We start from the raw sequence: 22,719 nt of genomic DNA on the forward strand, positions 1-22,719 counted from the left end.
AGAGTTACACAAGCATAAAAGGAAGCAAAGTAGAAGAGAAGACAGACCAGAGGCATCCAGAAATGGGCACAGAATAGACCTTCAAAGAAAAAAACAACCACGTATTCTGTTGCTCATACGCAAACAGAGCCAGGAGAAAGTGAAGCACAATCAAGGGCGTCCACCACTTTGAAGTATCCCTTTACCTATATACAGGTGAGGAGAAACCTTATAGCATGCTTTTATCCCCAGCTTCAGCTCCTTACCTTTATATATCCCCAGTGTACATACACGCCATTTCGGTTTTCCATAAGAGAAATTATTCAGTATCTTTGCAGAGACTGGAACCTTTTAGCTACATTGGAATGCTGCCAGCAAAGGAGATAAACAGTTTCACTTAAAGATTTCAGGGAAACAGTGATGGGATGACTACAAAACTGAGAACAGGCTCTTGTCTCAGTTCCCATCACCAGCTCGCTACATAATCCAGACAAGCACCAAAGCATTTTCAATTGCAAGATATAAGAACTAAGAATCTGCTTCCCAAAATAAATCTTTTTGTCATCATTAACACTAATATAAAGGTCAGTGTAGCTTAATTGGAAGCTGTGGGTAACATCTGATTAATTTGGCCTCAGAAAGCTTAATCTCTTCCCTCTTCCTTTTCTTTAGTTCTCTATTGTAAAACAGGGGCATATTAGCATACCTATCTCCACAAGTTGCTATAAAGATCAATCCCTAATGTCTGCAAAATGCAAAACCTTTTTTATTACTGCCAGTGTAGGAGGCAGTGATTTCTTTTGTGATTTGGAGAGGCGTAGTACTGTAAGAAATTACAAAAATAGCTTTTTAATGGAGGTTTTAAAGGTACTTACAAAAGTTTAAGTGAAACTTGACAATCTTTCTACCCATTTAAAAAACTAGTTTGAGTTCCATTTCAAGCAATGTAAAATAACAATAAAAAAAGACAAAGACGAGATCGGACTCATCTTACCAAGTGCCTTTTATTAAATGAAGTTTTATAATGAATTGTAATTCAAGTCCATTGAAACTTTTTATTTTAGTATTTCCATTTTTAAGACACACTTGTGTATTTTAAGCCTGCTGTAGTCAGCAGTATTGCATCAAAGTTACACTTGGGTTTTGGCAACAAAGAGCTTTTGGAAGCTGACCTTTTTCTGTAGAAACTGTCTTTGAACATGTTGAAGTTTTAGTGTTTCTTCAACATAATCACAAGCATGGATATGAAAAAATTGACCTTCTTGCTAGAGTAATCCTAAGTCTAAATTGGGCAGTTCCTAAGATTTCTCAGCTGGTTCAGCTTTACTATCATCTTCCATACATTACCTACAAGGTGGAGTTAGTGATTTCACTTGCAGAAATACTCAGTTTGATGCAGAGTTCTTAGCAAGGTGGATTAAGAGAAGACTTCTCAGCTAGCCGGTTACAGGAGGTTCCTTCAGTGCATCGATGATAACTTCTTGATGCAAATGGTGGATGTGCCAACTAGGAGAGAAGCACTACTGGATCTTATGAGCAAGCAGGATCTGGTTGAAGTGGTAAAGGTCGAGGGCAGCCTTGGCTGCAGCAACCACAAGATGGTGGAGTTCAGGATCTTGTGTGGTAGGAACAGAATACCAAGCACAATTCTGCACTTTAGCAGGGCCAACTTTGGCCTTTTCAAGCAATTGCTAGGGGATATCTCATGGGACAGGGTACTAGAAGAAAAAGGGGCCCAAGATAGTTGGTCTCTATTCAAAGATCACTTTTTCCAGGCTCAAGGTCAGAGCATCCCAGCAGGTAGGAAATCAAGAAAGGGAGCCAGAAGACCTGCATGGTTAAACAGGGAGCTGTTGGGCAAACTCGAGTGGAAGAAGAGAGTCTATGCATATGGCATCCTGGGGTGTATTAGAAGGGCTGTGGGCAGAATGTTGAGAGAGGTTCTCCTGCCTCTCTACTCTGCCCTTGTGAGATCACATCTGGAATACTGTGTCCTGTTCTGGGCCCCTCAGTTCAAGGACAGGGAGCTGCTGGATAGAGCTCAGCACAGGGCCACAGAGATGATGGAGTGGAGCATCTCCCTTATGATGAAAGGCTGAGGGAATTGAGGCTCTTCAGCTTGGAAGAGATTGAGGAGTGATCTCATTAATGTTTACAAATACATAAAGGGCAGCTGTCAGGAGGATGGACCCAGGTTGTTCTCAATGATGTCCAATGATAGGACAATGGGCAACAGGTACAAGCTGAAACATAGGAGGTTCCAAAGAAATATAAGGAAAAATTTCTTCACTGCGAGGGTGACGGAATACTAGAACGGGCTGCCCAGATGGGTTGTGGAGTCTCCTTCTCTGGAGACATTCAAAACCCACCTGGATGAGTTCCTCTATGGTCTACTCCAGGTGGTCCTGCTCTGGCAGGTGGGTTGGACTAGATGATCTTTTGAGGTGCCTTCCAACCCTTATGATTTTGTGATTCTCATGCTTTATTACAACATATTATGCAGTATCCCATTGGAAATTTAATTCTGCAACACTGGCATTTGCTTAATTGCTTTTCTGATATAATTTATTGACCTTCAGAATGTGGGGGTTGAATTGACCGATGGCAACATGGGATACCATTTTTAAGGTACAGTAGTTGTTGTGAGAATAACCTTTTTATTTTTAGGCATAATTCATCAGAAAATGAATGGTATGCTGGTAATTTGAGCATTTAAACCATTTCCTTCTGGCCATAATATAAATATATTTTCTTTACAAAAGAGCATCAGAGATGAAACCAGACACTAGGAAATTATCTTTTTTTTTCAGTTATGATCACTTGCACTCAGGGAATGTGAAATGAAAAGTATAAAAAGACAAGATCTATCTATAAAGAAAGGAAACAGACACCAAATGCATCTGCAGTTTCTCCCGGCCTTGCAATAAAGTTTCTCATCTGAACACCCAAATATCAAAAATAAAGCAGTTTAAAACCAGCAATAGTTTCTTCTTTCTTAGTTTACCAGTTTCAACCACACTGTCCCTTGTAAAGAAGTACAGATTTTATACAATATTTTGTTAGGCAAGAGTGCTGTGACACGCTTTTTCATAATGAAAGATCCCTCTCTTCTTTTCCCTTCACAAAGTTTCTGATAGTTCATTCTACAGACCCTTAAGGAATTTAGAATTAAAGAAATGCTTTGCTGTGTACCACTGCCATCTGCTGCTAATCTCTCCCTGTGGATATAGAAGGATTTATTTCACCATACATTGAATTAACTAAAGATCTTCAGTTGAATTTGCATGATCAGTTCAATATTCTTTTTACAATACTTATTAAACCTCCTCTTTCCATTCTGTTACACAGCTTCTTATTGTCCATCTTGGCAGATTTATTGAGGTAATGGCTTCAGTATCAGTTCCAGCAAGAAAATTATTTTCCTCTGACAGTAAGTGAAAAAGGTTTGTGCTTGCAGTCTCATACAGAACCAGGCTGTTCCAGAGAGGAAGTGTCCATCTTAGAGACTTCAACAGTTTACACATTTGCCATCTGTACTCAAAGATCTTGAGTAAGAACATGTTATTTCTACAGTCCCACTTCTGACACCCACTCATTCACACCATTTCTAAGGAGAACATCATGTCAGGATGCAGAATTACTGCATAGTTACTTTAATTTATATGGTACTGTCTTGAGTTTCTAAATACATGTAACCAGTATATAGCAAGATGTACATAACTATTGTCAAGAAGCAAATAGAGTTCTACATGAAAAAGAGCAGAGGAGAGTATGATAAAAAGGAAAGGAAAATACAGGACCCTGAGTCTCACTTATATCTGTATAGTAATTGAAGCTACAAAACAAATCAACCGGACAAGATTTGACTTGCAGGAAAACACATCTCCTTTACACCTCGTCTTTTGAAAAAGATGGAACCGTATCTTTCATCTACAACATCTGGAGAACAGAATAGCTCCCATTAACATTTGACATGATCGTTCATGTATTTTTAAAGCATCTCAGAACACAAGAGATTTCAGAACAGGTATCATCAGTGTTCCAGAATTAAAAGAAATTTTATTAACAGAATAAAATGCACAGCTAAGCGTGATATAAAAGGGAAGCAAGTATTAGGCCTCGGTTTCATATTCATCACAGTCAGAAGACAGTCACCTTAACTTCTAAGCACACCACTATATCATTGTCTTGGTGTGTCTGGGTTCTCACATTCCCCATCTGTCTGGAATAGTCCAGCTCCTCACGCTCTACACAACACGGAAAAAGCCATCACAGAACCATCACTGGCTAGCGAAGTCATTGAGGCCTGTTGTGCCCACACAGGCTCCCTGGGCAAGGTGCCATGGATTTTTGACTGCTTTTTGAGAATTCTCATTTGTTTGATGAATGTCCTTTTTTCATGATGTAGTTTTTGGAGGGTATAAGAGAGCACTATGACAATTAAATAAGAAATAGGTTTTCTGTGTTTTCATAGTGAAATCAACTACAATGCATTAACAACCACAGACTCTTACCATGCGTTAAGAGTTATCCCAGCAGTCCACACAACAGAGAGTGCTGGTTTCAATTTTATAATATGAAAAAATTATGCAATGAATATAATCAAAAAAAGGAAAGATACTCCACTTTTTCTGTCAGAGTTCCAAATTCTCAGAGGAATGCAGTGTCTATCTGAGCATTCAATACATAACCTGTAGCAAGTAAACATGTTTTACTTTCCTGCACTTTCTGAGCCTCCTCCATTCTGCCTGTGCCCCACTTATATCACTCCAAGAAAAAGCAGATACACCTTGTCCTACCTGATTTACTTTTTGCTACTGTCCTTTCATAGGAAGGAATTTTCTTCCTTGCTTTGATCATGAAAAGCTCAGCTAGGCAGCTGGAGCAAACAAACTCTGCAGTGGCCCTCACTGACAGTGACTGCGTCTCTGGTTGTTGAAGGCTTTATGAAAAATGTACTTCTCTATCCTCTTTTGCTTCCTGTCTGTTTCATCCTCCCAGAGACTCTAGGAGGGAGCTGTATTGACTTTCACTGAGCATCTTATAGTGACCAGTGCAGGATGCAGGGCAGTATACAGGATGAACGAGTGGTATTCTCCAATGCTGAATTCCTGAACTCATCTGAACAGCCTTTTTTCCATAACTGTACACTCAGAACTATGGGAGAACTGTGTGCATACAGATAATATATATACGTTGACTCTAACTCAGGCTAATTAAAAAATTGACACAAAAAAAAATGTATCTCTTGCTCTTTTCCAATAGCCAGGAAACTACCAGAAAACTACTTCAATTCCTGGAGGATAACCACAATCCTCTCTAGTAATATTCCTGGCTTTCTATTAAGACGTTTTAGAATACGTAAATCTTCTGGACAAAGTGTTGTTTTCACCTAAACTCCAGCTTCTAAAGAGTAAAAACAAGTTAATAACTAGCCACATGAATATTCAAAACATTCAGTTTGTATGTGAATTTACATTATTGCTGTATGACAGTGCAAAAGAGCAGATGCTTCTGCAGGTGCACATTGCTGTTCAGTACAATGGCATTACTTTCTCTTTGCCTGCAGGACAACAAAAATAGGTATTGTTTAAATAACATGAATATCATCTGCAAACACAAGATTAAGTAGTTCTAGAAGAGCTAGGAGTAAGCATGGTCAGTCTCAGCAAGTAGAGTGTAACTTTTTGGATTTGTTGACTCTTCAAAAACATAGTGGGAATTTCTGGCATTGTCAACTGAAAAAAAGAGACAGATACCTTGATGCCTGTCATGGTTTAGGCTCAGTCAGCAATGAACACCACACAGTCTCTTGCTCACTGCCCCCCATCCACTCCCATCCTCCTTAGGGCAGTGGAGGCTCCAGTGAGATGGTAGGGAAAAAAAAGATAATCAAGGATGTTGTGGATTAAGGGCAGCGAGGGCTTACTGCCCGGTACAGTTCCGGGTAAAAGAGACTCCAGTACTTGACTTAGAGAGGAAAGTATTAAAAAGTTTTTTTTACTACCTACAAGAAGCAGAACAGAACAAAAAGCAAAAAAACCCCAGAGCAGGGTGATGAGAAAATTACAACCAGCAATTTAAGATCTCCCTCCCCCATCCCTCCTTTCTTCCTGGGTTCAGCTCACTGCTCCTGCTATCTCTACCGCCTCCCCCTTAAAGAGCTTTGGGGGTAGAGAATCGGCAATGTGGTCAGTCTCTCACAGATCGTCTCTGATTCTTCTCACAGGATGACTCCTCTTCCCCTGGTCCCATGGGATCCAGTCCTTATCAAACCTCTCCAGCACGAGTCCTTCCCAATGGCTGCAGCTTCTGTTCACAAACTCCTCCAGTGTGGGACTCCTCTGCAGTAGCAGCAGCATTCTGGGCACCTTCTGCTGCAACACCATCCTCCCACTGTGCCTTCTCTGGGCACAGTCACCACCCCTGGTGTAGTGTCCTCCATGAACTGCCAACAAATCTCAGCTTCATCATTCCTCTCCACCGGGTGCAGGGGTACAGCTTGCCATTTCCCCAAAGAATGTAGGAGAGTCTCTGCTCCAGCAGACCTCCTCTCTTCCCTCACTGACCTTGGGGTTCACATGGTCTCTTCTCTCTCCTCCAACTCCTTTCACCATCACCAGATGGAAAAGTAGAACGAACAGTAAGAAAGAACAGAGGAAGAACCCTCCTCTTCTGACTTCTTAAAAAGTGACCATGGACGCATCTAATTGACACAGTCCCAGAAGTGGGTCTGGCTCAGAGCTGGTGACAGTTTTGAGCAACTTCTCACAGAAGCCATCTTTACAGCTCCTTCCCTATTACCTGAAACAGCTCCACACAAACCCATGACAATGGCTCAGACCAAGTGCACTTATTTCTTTGACTGCGGTAGAAGTTGGAAACTGAAAGTGCAAATAATTAAAGATTGTCTTGTAAAGGTATCATATCCAACAAGAATACTTCTACTGGAGAAGAGAAACATCCATATACACCAATATCTCACATTTTGCTGAAGAAGTATCCAAGTAAGCTGCTTCCATCAAAAACTGCAGTAATGAAAAAGTCACAAGGCTGAAACACTGGGCCCAGAGGAGACTTCAGCACTCAGTTCAAGTCACCTTGAGAACTAGCTCCTTCCAAAGGAGAACATTTTATTTAGTTCCACCAGAACACTAAGTACAATAGGGTAGAAGAAATCCATTCCTCACCCACTAAAGAGTATAGGGCTAAGACTGTCATCAGGTGAACCTTGACAGACCATCTGCAGACTTCTGGCTTCAGTAGAAAGCCTCACATCATCAGGACTCAGATCTGTAATTGAGGTGAAGAATCTGACTGAGAACAGAGCTAAGAGTCTGGGCTCCTCTTCTGATAATACACAGAATCTCTCTAGCAAGAGTGACACAACTCTGTTCTTGTGGAAAGACCATTCATCATCATCCATACTGCCTGGTCCAAAACCAGAAATCTGACATTACTTTTTGATCCAGACAGTACAGATCCAGACAGTACAAAAATGGGCATACAAAGTCACAAAAATGTGTGTATGAGTTCATAGTCCTTAAAAAAAAAATAGTGAGGGAAATTTCCCTCCTATTTGAAAGAACTAGAATTAGTTTTTGTTTGTCATATAAAGCTTTCAGCAGCTGCTTTGGAGAAACTTCAGGATTAATTTTGGGGACTTGCAATTCTTACTCTTGAGCTCTGAGGTCAAACTGGCTATGTCCTTCTTTGGAAAAAAAAATCTTGAAGCTTTTACTGCTAGATACACCAAGCACATGTTTTAAAGCCCAGAAATGGGTTATGAACAAAGACACCTGCTGTGAGGATGAGTTGAAGGAACTCAGTGGCTGGGAAACAGACAGGGATGAAGTAACACCTCTGGCAATGCCTGGTCAGAATTCAAATTGCAAAGTAACAGGGGAATACAAAAAAAGATCAAGCTTGAAAAGGCAGATAATTATAACCTAGAGCACATGAACAGATGGCTACACCATCAATCAATGAATAAATAATGGTGCAATCTGACTTGATGGGATCATTGTATGAACTCAGATGACACCAGGCACATTCCACTTTATATAAGAAAGTACCAGACAGGAAGCAGGGTAGGATCTGAGAACATTTGTGCCCTACAAAACTGAGAATACAGAATTAGTAGGTTTTATATGACCGGATATATGAACAGCCATCATGCCGATGAACTTGCATGTGGATTATCACCTGGAAACAGAACCACTAGCTACTGAATGGCTCTGCAACTGGAATGGCCCTTAAGAAGACGACAAAAAACCAAGAAACGTGGCCAAACAAAAAAGGGCAACTGGCATTGTGCTTGCTTCTCTGAAAGAAACATATTGCCACCAATGATGTTATTAGTCACATTCCCGTGCAGTCCTGGCAAGTGAGTTCAGTAACATGTGTCATCCACTTTGCTTCTTCCACTTCATGCTTCATAGTTTAATTTTATTTCTACTACTGAACTACAGTAGAGTTGTTAGCTACATAGTATTTCAGGTGCCACTGCAAATTCAGTTACAGTTTTGTTTAGTCATTTGATAAGTCAGTGGAATAGAAACAATCAAGAAGACTGACACTGATCATAATCTGAATTGTCGTGCCCAATCCTTGACAGACATATGAGTTAGAAAAGGTGTCATTCATTCAAGACTCCTGACTCTCCAAACTACCTTGGAACGTGCATCAAAATGGTGGATTCTTTACTGCTTGCAAATAAACCAATATGCTTTGCTAAACAGAATTTCCTGGACAGAAGAATTACTTTTTAAGTCACATAAATCTAAGACTGAATATTTCAGGCTACTCCTTTAGTTAAAAAGATACATATTGTCCTGGCTTCAGCTAGGATAGAGCAGCTGGTACAGAGTTGTGTTCTCGATTTAGTATGGTAGTAATGTTGGTACCACACTGATGGTTTAGTTATTGATAAATAATGCTTACCCTAGGTCAAGGGCTGGGAGGGAGCATGGTCAGGATGGTTGGCCCAAACTAGCCAAAGGGCTATTCCATACCACAGAATGCCATGCCCAGGATATAAACTGGGAGGAGTTGGCTGGGAGTGGCAGGTCACATGATCGGGTGATGAACAACTGCACTGTGCAGCACTTGTCTTTTCTTCAGCTTTATTATTCTCTCTTTTTTTTTCCATCTTCCTTTTCATTATTCTTATTATATAACAGTAATTATTATCACTATTACTATTATATTTCAGTTATTAAACTGTTCTGATCTCAATTCATGAGTTTTTTGAGGGGTTTTTTTGATTCTCCTCCCCATCTCACTGGGGATTAGAAGGAGTGGGCAAGTGGCTGCATGACAGTTGCTGGCTGGGGTTAAACCATGACATATACAATAAAGAAACTTTACTATTTTTAATAATGATGCTACATTTTCTTTCAGCATATTTTAATAATAGTATCCTTCCCTCTACTAAAGAAGATTTAATTTTTTAGTCACATCAATATTTTCTTTTCCATTTTCACTGCAATAGTTTAGTGTACCTGCTGTTATCAGCAACATGACAGTACTTACAGCATCAAGATTGTTCACTTTGTTTGAACACACCTTAACAACACATACACATTATGAGATGAAATAAACAGAAACAGGTAAATCAACCTTGTTTCTGCATCATGGCAATGGATCCTTCTTTCTTCTAGAATGCTGATTTAGATAGTTATGTCTCAGAGCAAATGAGGATAAGAATAACCCTCTCTTAATGCACACAAGGGGAGTACTTCAAAATCATTCAGTAGCTTGTTCTCCTATTCTACAAATAGATGCCATTTTTCAGGATAACAATGTCAACAATGAAAAGTAAATACTTCCAAACACTGTTAAAACTCTTTCCATTAGCTTGCAAGCCATCAAAAAACGTTTTAATGACAATAAGTAAACATCTACTCTTATTACAAAAATGAATAAAGAAGAAAGCAGCCAGATTATAATCTACATGTACCAGAATCTACAGGTACTACCCCTATCTACCAGAAGGTAACATCAAGTGATTGGTTTATTAAAGTGTAACGTACATGCTGCATTACTTCACCCTACACAGTACAGTATTAGACCATTATGTTTCAAATTTATAGAGAAAGACCACAGCAGAATTTATAAGGTCAAAATGAAGAGCTAAGTAAGGATACATTTGAGGCAGTTGAACACTTCTGTCCCAAACTACAGCAATTAGGTTGTACCTACTGCCTGTACAACAAGGAAGGAAAAAAAAAGTGATTCTAAGCAAGAAAGTCAAGAGGGGCCAAGAGTCAAAGAATTACTTTAGCAGTCAACAGGTTCCTATGTTGAAAATTATGACTCAAAAGCTTCATATAACCAAGAAAATAACACAAACTTGTTAAGAACTTCCTTGTTCGGCCTAAGAGATCCAACAGCTATGTAATTTTTCAAGAATGAGAGGTTCTGTATCTATGGTTGACGTTCTCTGAAATATACAATCCATGCATATATTCAGAATCTAGCAGAGACATTTCTGTCTTCAGGATATTAACAGCCAAGTTCTGTTTCGGTTGACCTTTGTATGTGCAAGAACAGATAAAAATAGGATATTTCTACCTTTTTGTTCACCTGCAAAATCGAACCCAGGCTATGAGAGATATAGCGCTGAGAGAAAGGAACAGCGAAAATGAATGAAATGAACATACAAAATTTAACTGCCAGGAAATAAGCTCACTGTCTTTCATGGATAAGCCACATGAAGATGGCTCCGTACTGTTTCATACATTCATAGATCTTGAGCTGAGACTTTTTGTCTTTCACATGAACACCACTTTCAGAGCCACCCAGCATTGTCTGAATATCTCTTTAATGGCAGCAGGAAACACTGAGGCTGTGAAAGGAGTGCTAAGTGGCTGGCTCTGTAAATATCATGAATGGGGATATTTCAAAACAAGATTACAGAATGAGGTCAATAAAGCATATGGATAAAGAAAATGTGGTTGAAATACCCTAACCTGACTTTTCTATAATGCTTTTGAAAAATCCCTCATCAAAGCTTCTACGGAAACCCAACAGAGTTTTAGGGAAGGTCTTTATGTTGATAAATAAATGGTTAAAAGACAGGGAACAGAAGGTAAGTAGGTTAGCTAGACAGCTCTTGCAATGGAAGGGGGTCATTAGCAGAGTTTCACAGGGATTTGTGCAGGGGATGCAGTCATTCGTCATATTCCTAAGCAATCTGGTAAAATGGGTGAGCGGTGAGGTGAGAAGGCTTTATAATGACTTTAAGTTATGCACAGTAATAAGGGTGATGGTTTGCTGACTGTGAAGAAGTGAGAAAGGTGCTTATGGAAGTAAGTCCTTAGGCAATAAAATGGCAGATGAAATTCTCTGTAAATGGATGCAGAGTGATGCAGAGGGGGCAAAACAACTCCAGAATCATTTATGAAATGATGCCCCTCAGCTGACCATTAGAGTTCAAGATCCTGAGGTTACGATAATGTAATACCATGAAAACATGCTCGCAGTGACCCATGTTGCCAACACCACCCCACCACAAATGTTATGAACTAGTAGGAAAGGAACAGAAAACAAGAGAACAGCATTACATCACTGTAAATCCTGTAGTTCATTTACACCTGGAATACTGTGGGCAGTTATGATTTCCCTATGAGGAAGGACATAGCAAAACTGGAGAAACTGAAAAAAAAATGGCAACAAAGATAATCAAGTACAGTTTCATACCTTGTGTATGAGAATAAACTTACCAGGCTAGAGATCATCAGCCTGAAGAGTGGATAAATTAGACTAAGTATGATATATGTCTACCAAATCATAAACGTTAGGAAGAGAGCATACAGAAATGAAGTGTTCTAAACAAAGAACTAAAGGCAGCACATTAGGTTAGTAGGAAACAAAACAAACAAAAGAAGGTGATTCCTTATGCAGCGACCTCTGGAGCTTGTTGCCAAGTAGTTCTGTGGATGCTAAAGAAAGTAATTGGGCTAAAGGTGAGATTGTAGAAGAACAAGGAAGAGACATCCATCAAGAGTTATTATATATGAAAAATTGTATGTAATTTGAAAGAGTGTTAGAGAATGCTACCATATATCACTGGCTTGTTCTTACCCTCAAAGTAGGTGTCTGCTCATAGTCCCAGTTTGAGGCAGGATAGTAGGTTGGATGTCTGACTTTGTATGACTGCTATCTTCTTACAGATGTGGCCTGAATTCTAACATGGTGCACATGATAGAAAGAAGTTCTGGTTTAGGAGTCTACAGATTTACTGTGTGCTTGCGTGGCAGTAACCATCCACTTACGCCTGTCAGCTATTGATGTTAATAGTATCAAGGATCACATGGACAGGCTTCAGTCCTCTAGAGTGCTCTGAATCATAGAATCATAGAATTGCTTGGTTGGAAAAAACCTTTAAGATAAAGACCAACCACTAACCTCCCAGTGCCAAGCCCACCGCTAAACCATGTCCCTAGTTGTGAAACAGCCTCTACTAGTTAGACTGTGACCAGCCATGTAAGACATGTTAGTCTCATAAAACAGGGAAATATAGAAGTCTCCTTCCTCCAATGACAAAGATTAAAAAAAATGCCTAATAGAGAAATGTGAATGAAAAGAACAGAACAAAATCTATTTCTTTCACAACTAGCAAAGGCAGAACACCTAATGGTGTATGATTTGTCCTCTGGAAATAAAAGACTGAAAATCTGGTCCATTGATGTACATTTCCTGGAGCTTTTTGAGCTGAAAATCACTGAAAATCTCAGAGAACAGAAAATCCTTCTCATGGAACAGATAAGCTTTATTAAGGGAAGCCACATGACACCACAAGTTATATGTCATGATATGGGAACTGTACACAAAGAGTTAAAAGCACCAGTGTCCTCTTATTTGTGCAGACCTGGGAAGCAGAGGTCTGAGAAGCAGCTGAGGGAGGAAGCCTTGTGGAGACAAGCTGGTCCTGTTTTGGCTATAAATCGCAGGACCAAGTAGAGAAACAGCTTCAAAAACAGTTTTAGCAAGGCCACTGTGCCTGGAGTGAGGCCTTTGTCCAATTAACTGTGATATTAATATTAAAGTTAACACCTGTTTGACATCCTTAAGTATGATAACGAGCAAAAAGAGGTACATGCTGAACATTTACGACTACGTTCTTCAGTGCTCCACCTGAATCATGTTAAACATTACCCCAGAGACGGGACAGAGAAGTTTGGGGTATAGAAGTCCCCAGGGAAAGGGAGATTTTTTTTGCACAGGAAAAGCAGGGTTGTTTTGGTTTTTTTTTGCTACAGGAAAAGGAGCCTTTTTTTAGAATCATAGAATGGTAGGGGTTGGAAGGGACCTTTAGAGATCATCTAGTCCAACCTCCCTGCAGAAGCAGGTTCACCTAGATCAGGTCGCACAGGAACATGTCCAGGCGGGTCTTGAAGACCTCCAATGTAGGAGACTCCACAGCCCCTCTGGGCAGCCTGTGCCACTGCTCCCTCACCCTCACGGTGAAATAGTTTTTTCTTAGATTTAAGTGGAACTTTTTGTGTTCCAGCTTCACCCCATTAACCCTCACCCTACAATACGAAAAAGGGATGTCCCAACCTTTTTTAGTCTCTTTAGCTTTTTGAGCATTTTTGCTCCACTTCTTCTCGAGTCAACTTAGAGAGAAAGATGCAGCAGGAAGAAAGAGATTGAAGACCCAGACTAGACAGGTGACAGGCTGTACTCTTCCTCCACCGAGACAGGGACATCTTCTGGTTAAGAATGGTACCTTTTCTCTCTGTGGTGAGGAATCCCTGGGATAAGTATTGCTGGCATTTTCATCACATATCAGTGCTCCTTCTGTAAGTGTATTTATGAACAGCAATCTCAAACTTGTTATCTGTCACCTTAATAAATTACCTATTTCCAACCTTCTAAAATTGTGTCTCATAAACTGAACTCTAACCCTTGACTTTGCAAAACTGCTTTCAGTGAAATTTCACAGAAGCCCAAGAAACCTGTCTATATGGAAGTCATTATCCAGTTCCACTAATGAGGAAAGGTAGGTGTGGATTCCTCATTCAGCAATAATCTTTTGAAATCCTAATACTATGTTCTGACAAGAAGTCTTAAGTAGAAGGTCGCTACCTCCATATCCATCCATGCAAGCAGATACAACGTGTCTATGTCAGTGGAACAGGTGGTGACTTTCCATCAAGACCATGCTGGAAGTACTACTTCCTAACTTCTTTTTAACTTCTCTGTTAAGACAATGAAAGACAGTAAGGGTCCTGGGTCTTCATGGTGTCAAGTGATGGAAGAGTCAAACCAAAGTCAAGTGAAGGTGTTAGAAAGTACGGCCAGGAATTGAGAAATGATTCAGCTTACACTGGAAGACATTGTGCCAAGTACTGTGCTAAGGCACAGTGTTGAGAGAAGTCTTGGCTTCTTGTTAAAAAGAACATACTAGTATAGCATGTTTGACAAATAATAAACTAAACTACCCATTTGAGTTTATCATTGTTTCTGATGATGTGAGCCAGCAGTCTCAGCTGCTCAGTTCTCTCTCTAATGTTCTCAGTTCCCTTTAGTTCCCTTTACTGAGGGGAAAAGCAAATCTCAATTAAAATACCTTTCAGAGGGAAGTTAAATGTGAACAGTATCCCTTGTCAAGAGATTCAGCTCCTGATATATTTATAGAGATTAGGGCCAGCTTCTAGCTAAAGTTGACTGCTTCAGTTTCTGATAAATCTCTCAAGAAAGATGTAACAAACTTCTACTACTTAGATTGTTTCATAGGTACATAAGGCTTTTAAGTAGGGACTTGTTTTTAATGTAGATAGCAACAGCAGCTAGTAAGTAAATCTCCCAATGTGGTAGGAGTATCATTCATGGTGCAGGGCCAGTTTGCAATCTTTGCCCTTTGGATTCTTTGGAGAATCTAAAATCCCACCACTTAAAAGTGGAGAATGCCAGTTTTTGCATCTTAAAAGCCAATAGTACCCTGGAAAGAAGGAGGCTGTTCCATCTCACCAGGAGGCTGTATAGGAGAGGAGGCTCTGGTTGTGCTCTGCCCTCTCTGTCAATGTTTAATACAATCCAGGCCTGTAGGTATACTCTGAGTGTGCCTTACCACTCATGCTCAGGACTCCATCTCTCAACAGCAGCAGCAGGTTTCACTGTTTCAAAGAGAGAGTCAGAAGGCCACTCGACTCTAATCATCTAAGATTCTGCCCTGGAATCAGGTCCTTCCTCAGCCTGCTCACAGTCTCCAAGAAGGCAGCCACAATTGCTAGCTTATAAGCTTGTCTGGGTGGAATTCAACCTTTTTTTCAAATATATCCTGCTATGCCAAATCCTGTGGTGTCTGCCTCTCTGTGAGAATAGAATGCACATTTTATGAGAGTAGGAGATCATGTCAAAGCAGGTGCAGAATATACTTCCCTGGCTTCAGAGGAAAAAGTACTGATAGATGGTGAGTGTATTGAACCCATTCCCCTCTTCGCAGACTTATTTAGATCATCTAACACCACAGATTTCAGCAAAGATTATTAGTAGCAGAAGTTCCTGTCCAGAGGTAGAAAGAATTTGCTCTACACCCACAGCATGGCCCCATTCTTATTACACATAATGCAAAGAATATTCCTGATTTTATTAGGAATTGAGTCAGACCCTGTCACCAAATTAGTCAGTGAGCTAGGAAGTGCTAAGGTGGAAGGCTCACTTCTGCCTTTTAAATCCAAACCAAACAGCAATTCAAAACATATTTTCCCATTTTGATCCCTTTCTTGATTTAACAAGCCTCTCCTCGCTGTACTAGAGCAATATTATTGTTTATTGATTACTCATTTTTTAAACAGAATTCCATCTGTTCTGCTTTACTCCTGTTTATTTCTAAAGTTTCCAATTAAGTGGGGAATAGGACCTTATATCCAGTATGGTTCAAATAGCAGGTGGTCGAGTCCCAATCCCTAGAGATATTCAAAAGATGCATAGATGAGGTGCTGAGGGATGTCGTTTAGTTTAGTGGTGAGCTTGGCTGTGTGAGGTTAGTGGTTGAACTCGATGATCTTAAAGGTCTTTTCCAACTGTAGTGATTCTGTGGTTCTATGAAATACACTGGAGTGAAGGCTATATTTGCTTTTTTCATCTCCTCTACAGGGTTGGCTTTTCTTTCCAGTTCCTAAACAAGATTGGAGAACTTCACAAAATGTAATAATCCCACAAAAGACTTGTGTCATTTTGATATGAGTTTCGTGCTGGGTTTGACATGCAGAAAGTCAAGCATATTCAAATATTAGAAACAGTGTGATAAATTGTTCATATAGAAGAAGATTGCTGAAGTTAGGCTGTATGGGAGGTTTGTGCCAAGGTACATGCACATGCACCAACATACGTGTCTACTCTCCTTTGTTACTAACACCTCTCTACCTTACACTGTAGCTTTTTTTGATGTTCCTAGGCTTAGCCACCCTGAAAACACTGTAATTTCCATTGACTGATTTACATGCTTTGCCTAGAGATTTGCATTGCAGAAGCATTCTCAATCTCACTATTCTCTTTTGCTCTGGAGATCTAAACACCAGCAATCACACATCTAAATCACACATCTATATTCTCCTCGTGCAATCAAAGCATACCCTAAAACACACTGACCCTTCAGTCCCATGCCTTCTGCTCACATAAGCAGCCTAGTTTATAAACAGCTCCCCCTTTACAAACTGCCTCTGCAATCTCTCCCAATCTCTCTCCCATTCTTCAGCAATAACTCTGTGGCACAATCCCATTGTGCCTCCATTGCTGAAAAGACCTGAGAGGACTTTGAGTACACAGAAAAGGATCAGGATTCTCATGCTTCAACATGCTGGATTCAACATCCAGCCATTTCCATACTTTAGAAGGTGCTGCATGTAACAGTTTTTTTCCAAGGAAATGACAAAAGGAGGACTGAAAAAACTGAACGTTATGTAATGTATCACTGTAGCTCTAAGTCACATATGTATGACAAATAGAACCCCTTTTAATTTAGCTTAGTTTATGCATCATCTTTCCTTCCATAGTGGGATAAAGCTGTGGAAGTATTCAGAAGTAGTCATGAATTTTATCACTGATTCAAAAGGAATCAACAACAATTGTCAACATCATTCAATGTACCAATTCTGCAATTTCCTTACCATTACGTAAGTAGAGATGATTTGCTCCATACTTGCTTTTCATGGCCACCATTTCACAGAGCATAATTTGTCTGGGACAAAGCACAGACTGAAAAATATACTGAAAAAATCCTTGATGCTTTTTTTTCTTCTATCGGTTGTACGGTATGTTCCAAATATGTGGAGGACAGAAGACAAACCGACAGAAACTCTAAGCCATTCCTACAGTTTTTCAGGACTATAGTCTCAGCACCTTACAGTCATTCCTACTTGAAACTATTCCTATAGTGTTTTCCCTTAACACATACCATAGTCATAAAATTTATTCACCTTGGCTTGGGTTTTTTTACTTTTGTCAGCGATTACTGCACTAGCAACATATAGTGCTCAGATCTTTTCCATCCATGTTTATGTGACATGTGATAAACATTCACCATCAGACAACACTCTCTGTGTTAATAAATTCCTCAAAAATTATGTTGATTCTTCTGAGTCAACAAACAGAACTATCAATGAATTACTCAGAAAAAAACCTATTAATTAAAACCAATTCTACAGCCTTAGAAACCACAGACGTCTTTCCTCAATTTAAGTGAATGTTACAGTCATAATTCTTAAAATCCTTACCTACACTAATCACAAAAATCTATTCTTACTAAAAAAAAAAAAGAATCAACTTTTTGTGTTTAAGAAATGCTTTCCCTTGAACAATAAAAACATGTGCACATTTCATCCTGTTCCCTGTTAGCTGTCATTTTCTGATTCTCTTTCACTAAGCTGACCTTTGGGTTACCCATACTTCAGGAGAGAATCCTTATAACAATTATAATCCAAGTGAAGACTTTATTTTCTTAAATCTCAGTGACAATCTGATAGTTTCACATCAAACAGGCTACCTTCAAATTCCGGGATGTAACAGGCTTGATTTCCTTCTCTCATCTCTATCACTCTTTGTCGTGTCTTTTAGTAAACTTTTCTTCCTTTTGAATCCTTTTCATTAGCCATGTTTATCTCTAGCCATTACTCACTGCTTCACCATATAGCAAGTTATGATGTTATTTTACAGCAAAGGGCCACTGTGCTGCCTGCACAGAAGCCAATGGCAAAATTCCCACTTACAGCAGAGGAAATTGAATATTTCTCTGACACATTTTAACTGAAACTCTCCTGGACTCTCAACTAATTAAATACCCTGCTATTGTGCTACTTTGCCTTTGTTAAGTTTCTACTTCTCTAGGTTGAAATACTTGCACACTTCAAGAAATTGTGTTTCCTCTCTTCTCCTCCCCTTTCCCTTGAAACAAGCATATTGCTTTTCTTTTAAAATGTAATATTACATTTCTTACCATCCATGCTGTGACAAAGTCTCCCATCCAAGTCCCAACTGCAGCTACCTTCATAAAATTTTCATTCCTGATGCCCATGAAGTCTGTTATAATGTATGCACTGTGGAAACAAGAACACAGACTGTAAGCTAAACACGTTTGCTTAATGCAGTTATAAAGAACTTGCTTTAGTGACAAAAATTATGATTAGCTGTGAAAGATTTCCCATTTCTTTCATAATCATTTTTTCTGCTAGATCTGCGTCTTGACATAGAACTGAACCAGGATCAGTCAATTCCAATTAGAAATGGAAATGCGAATCTGATTTCACAGCTCATGTGTTTTTTGAAGGTGCTAAAATAATAAGGAAAGCTTTAGTATTATGTAAGGCTTATAGAAATACAAAGTATTTTACATGTTTTTACCTCTTCTCTGTACAAATGGAATAGCAACATTCTTGGAATCAGTGACTTTGTAAAATCTTTTTGAAGAAAAATGTAAATCTGTAAATTCTCTTTAAAAAGATCATTAAGCCACCTGACTTTTCACTCTGTCAGTTATACAATCACATATTTAAGACTATAGTGCAAGCAAGCTTTGCAGATTTTCAGTGAGATGTAGCTGTTTCTTGATTTACACAATGTATTTGCATAGGTATATTTTACTTCAAGCAAAAAGAGGCATTTCCATTCTGCTTAAATAATGTAACAGATGGGATTGAAAGCCTCACAATAATGACCTCTACTTTCTGTTTCATTAAGATGCTAGAAGGACAATCAACAAGGTAAATTTCTTTGTGCTGGATTAAAATCTCCGTGAAAAAAAAAAAAACATAGCTTTTAAAACACTTGCTAAAAGCCTTGTATAGTGTTTAAGAAGAGATGACTCTCCTCAAAAGCTAACATGTTGAATAACGACAGCAATTATATTTTAACTTCCCAAGTGACATCTTTGTTTTCAAGACACCTATATACATTGCTTATATAATGTTATGCCTATTTAAAGATGCATATAAGTTGCATGTGACAACTTCCTCAAACACTGTGTTATCCATCATTCAAATCTTAACCGTTATCTTATACCAAATGTTGGAATGTCTAGGAGCTAACAGACCATATCCCTGTAACTGGATCAGTGCAAGCTGATCCCACCTTCTGTGACAGTCCTATTAAAATCTAAATGTTTAATCTGGATAGACTATCTTGCTAGTACAAAGCCATGCACAGCACTGTATCACTTCTTATACACAAGTTAACATGTTCTAGAGTAGAAATAATAACGTCATTGAGTAGTTTCATGACACGTGTAAATGGCACACCCGAAGAGCTCTTTTCATTATACACATCATAACCTTTCAGCTAATATTTCACTAACAAAAATACCCTCATTTTTTAAAAGCTGTTCTTAATAGTGTTCTATGTAGTTAATAAGATCATCAATATTCTAAATTTACTGTCCTGTAAACAAAGATGTAAAAACACAAGAACACCTACACTGGGTCAGCCTAAAGTCTCTCTGTTCCAATGCCCTGTCTCCAAGAGAGGCCAATAGCAGATGCCTAGGGAAGACTGGGAGAACAGGCAAGCACACTCCTCCCAGATACATCCTCCTCAACTCTTTGTAACTGGGAAACACTTGGAATTACTTTTTTCCTTCATCTTAGGTATGCCATACTTGTAGCTTCTGAGAAGGCAAAAAATTATCGAGTCTGCCTTCCTTAATAAGGTTTTTCATTAACAAAGAAAGCCCAAAAATAAATCTCAGTCATAAGGACTGTCCCCAAAAAGCAAACCGTATCTTTAACCTTTTCTTGAATGTGAAACATACACAAATCTCCCATAGTTCCTATCTGCTTTTTTTTTTCATTTCTCATACGCATTATACATTCTAATATGCATTATACATGATTACAGGTGTACAGAGCTAAATGAACATTGCACCACACTCCTGAAAAACGGGCCACTTGGGTAACTCCTACAGCCCTGTCATGCATAGAGGGCTGCCACAGCCACCAAGGGTAGGCTGATGTACAGAAGACAGGATATCCAAAAAGACTGACAGGTCACTGATCACTGAATGTAGGTATTAACAAATAGAAGATACATCAAACCAGACATAAGCTACTTTTCTTTTCATCGAAACTGAAATTCTCCATGTAGTTGCTCGTTTTTACAAATATTCAAAGTACCTGAGGGCTTCTAATAAGGTTGGATGAGCCGGACGCACTACTTAAATTCACAGAAAGGCCTTGAAAGTACCAGATCATTGTAATAGTCCTTTTTGTCACTTGTAACATGAACATTTGAGGTAGCCGATAAACCTAGTATAAACTTTATATTGTAGTCTATAAATAATTAATGCCTAAATTAAATATGCAAGTTGACAGAATTTCAGTCAAGAGTTTAAATAGTATATTATTATTATTAAGGAAACTCTTAAGAATATAATCTGTGCATATTTTAAGTGCATTTACTGACTGAAATACAGCTACAACTTTTTATGGAACAGGCAAGACATTTTTAGCACCGTCATTATCTTATTAGAACTAGTAATGAAATCCACTGCTATTTTATTAACTTTATTTGTTAACTATTAGCATTATATCCTGCCTTTTATGCTCTCTGCAGTATAATTTTCATATCATAGCATGAAGAGAAATTGCCATTTTTAAAACACAGACTTTGAGCTGCTAAAAATAATAAAAAATCCTTTCAATTTTTAATTTTCAGGTTTTAGTTTAAATATGATGGTAGTTGACTTTCAAAAAATGCCAAGCCTGCCTGATAAAGTTACCAGAATATATATTTCAACACCACCAAAAGTAAAATTAATTCTACTGTGGAAAAATCCTCACAGTTTTTCAAGCTTTACCTAGTGATTAGAGCAGTTTTCATTAATTGGTTACTCTGCTTCATGGGAGGACTAATAGCAGTTCTCTTCCAGTTAACTGTCATGGTCACTGAAGATCTTCTATAGCTTGTCAAAAGGTTTCTGTTTGCTTTGTCATACTTGTATTCTGCAGGAACATACATTCATATTGCACGAATAGTACAATCTAACGAAAATATTGAGTGGAAAAACACAGTGTTTGAAGCTTATAACAGAGGAAAAAAGCTCTTCAGAAACAGACAGGGTAAGTGTAAATAATTAAAGGTTGAGGAGGCAACACTCGTGAACATTATAGATAAAGAACAAGTTCTCAATTGGGATTTGGGACAAACCCACTATTAACCTCTGACAGTAAGACTGGAAGCTGCAAAGCTACGGAAATTGCTCTTTGCAGGCCGAAGGCTGTGGAAGGTAAACCACAATTTGGATAGAATGGGACAAAACAAGTGAATCAAGAGACAAAAGAGCCTTGAGACACATAACTTTAAAGAAAAGGTGGAGCACTGGCACAGGCTGCCCAATGGGTTGTTGAGCCTCCTCTGGAGACATTCAGAACCCACCTGGACGAGTTCCTGTGTGACCTACTCTAGGTGGTCCTGCTCTGGCAGGGGGGTTGGACTAGATGAGCTTTCAAGGTCCCTTTCAACCCTTGAGATTCTGTGATTCTTCGAAAGTCTTAAAAAACATCACCATAACATGCTGCCGAGGTTCACATTCTTGCAAAAGGTAAGTCAATAACAATGAATAAATTAAAAAAATGTATGAGCCCAATGCATTTAATCACTTTTCTGGAGTCAGCAGTAGAGTGTACATAGAATAAAGAGGGAAACAACTGCAGTAGCAAAGAAATTGTTCAAAGGAAGATACCAGAGCACTTTTCCAAAGATGGATATCACTTTAGCAGCTGCTAAAATGATTTAATAGTCTGAAAGCAAACAGAACACTTTAAATTTTACGTTGGATAAAAATGTACAAGTCACTGTGGTGCTATCAGCATTGTTCTAGGCACTGGAATAAAAGTCATGGCTTTTTTTTTGCACTCAGTTCAAAAGTCATGGCTTTTTCTTTTTCACTCAGTGCTAGCAACAATGTTTTCTTGGCCTTCACGGGAATCTAAAATTGGGATATAGCTTGAATTTAGACCCTTAAATTTAAGAGTGTGTCAGGGATCCACACTCTCAATGGATCCTAGGCGGGAGAGTGGACAAGCTGAGTGAAGGATTTGTTTGCCATATGCTACTGCAGGATGGCTAGCACATACAATATAATATGGTCACATATTAAAAGGTATTGCTAAACTTATCTGACTAAATAATTCCAGGTGCTGGGATATATCCTCATCTCCAGGTGATAATCCAAAGAGATCCGTATCTCTTGTAAGGCCTGCGATGCATCTGACAATCCAGACGCATCTGAACTGAACCCTA

The 22,719-nt window shown here is 39.0% G+C and overlaps 1 protein-coding gene across 3 annotated transcripts in view; it reads right to left on the minus strand.

Moving 5' to 3' along the window:
* Positions 1-22,719, minus strand: part of TMEM117 (transmembrane protein 117) — a 217,284-nt gene that overhangs the window by 99,323 nt on the left and 95,242 nt on the right. For all 3 annotated transcript variants that reach the window (XM_062017088.1, XM_062017076.1, XM_062017084.1), the window contains one exon: positions 18,425-18,524. In XM_062017088.1, coding sequence (XP_061873072.1) covers positions 18,425-18,524 — 100 coding nt within the window. The remainder of the gene's footprint in view (positions 1-18,424; positions 18,525-22,719) is intronic.

The sequence above is a fragment of the Colius striatus genome, chromosome 1 (genome assembly GCF_028858725.1).
Source record: "Colius striatus isolate bColStr4 chromosome 1, bColStr4.1.hap1, whole genome shotgun sequence".
NCBI lineage: Eukaryota > Metazoa > Chordata > Aves > Coliiformes > Coliidae > Colius > Colius striatus.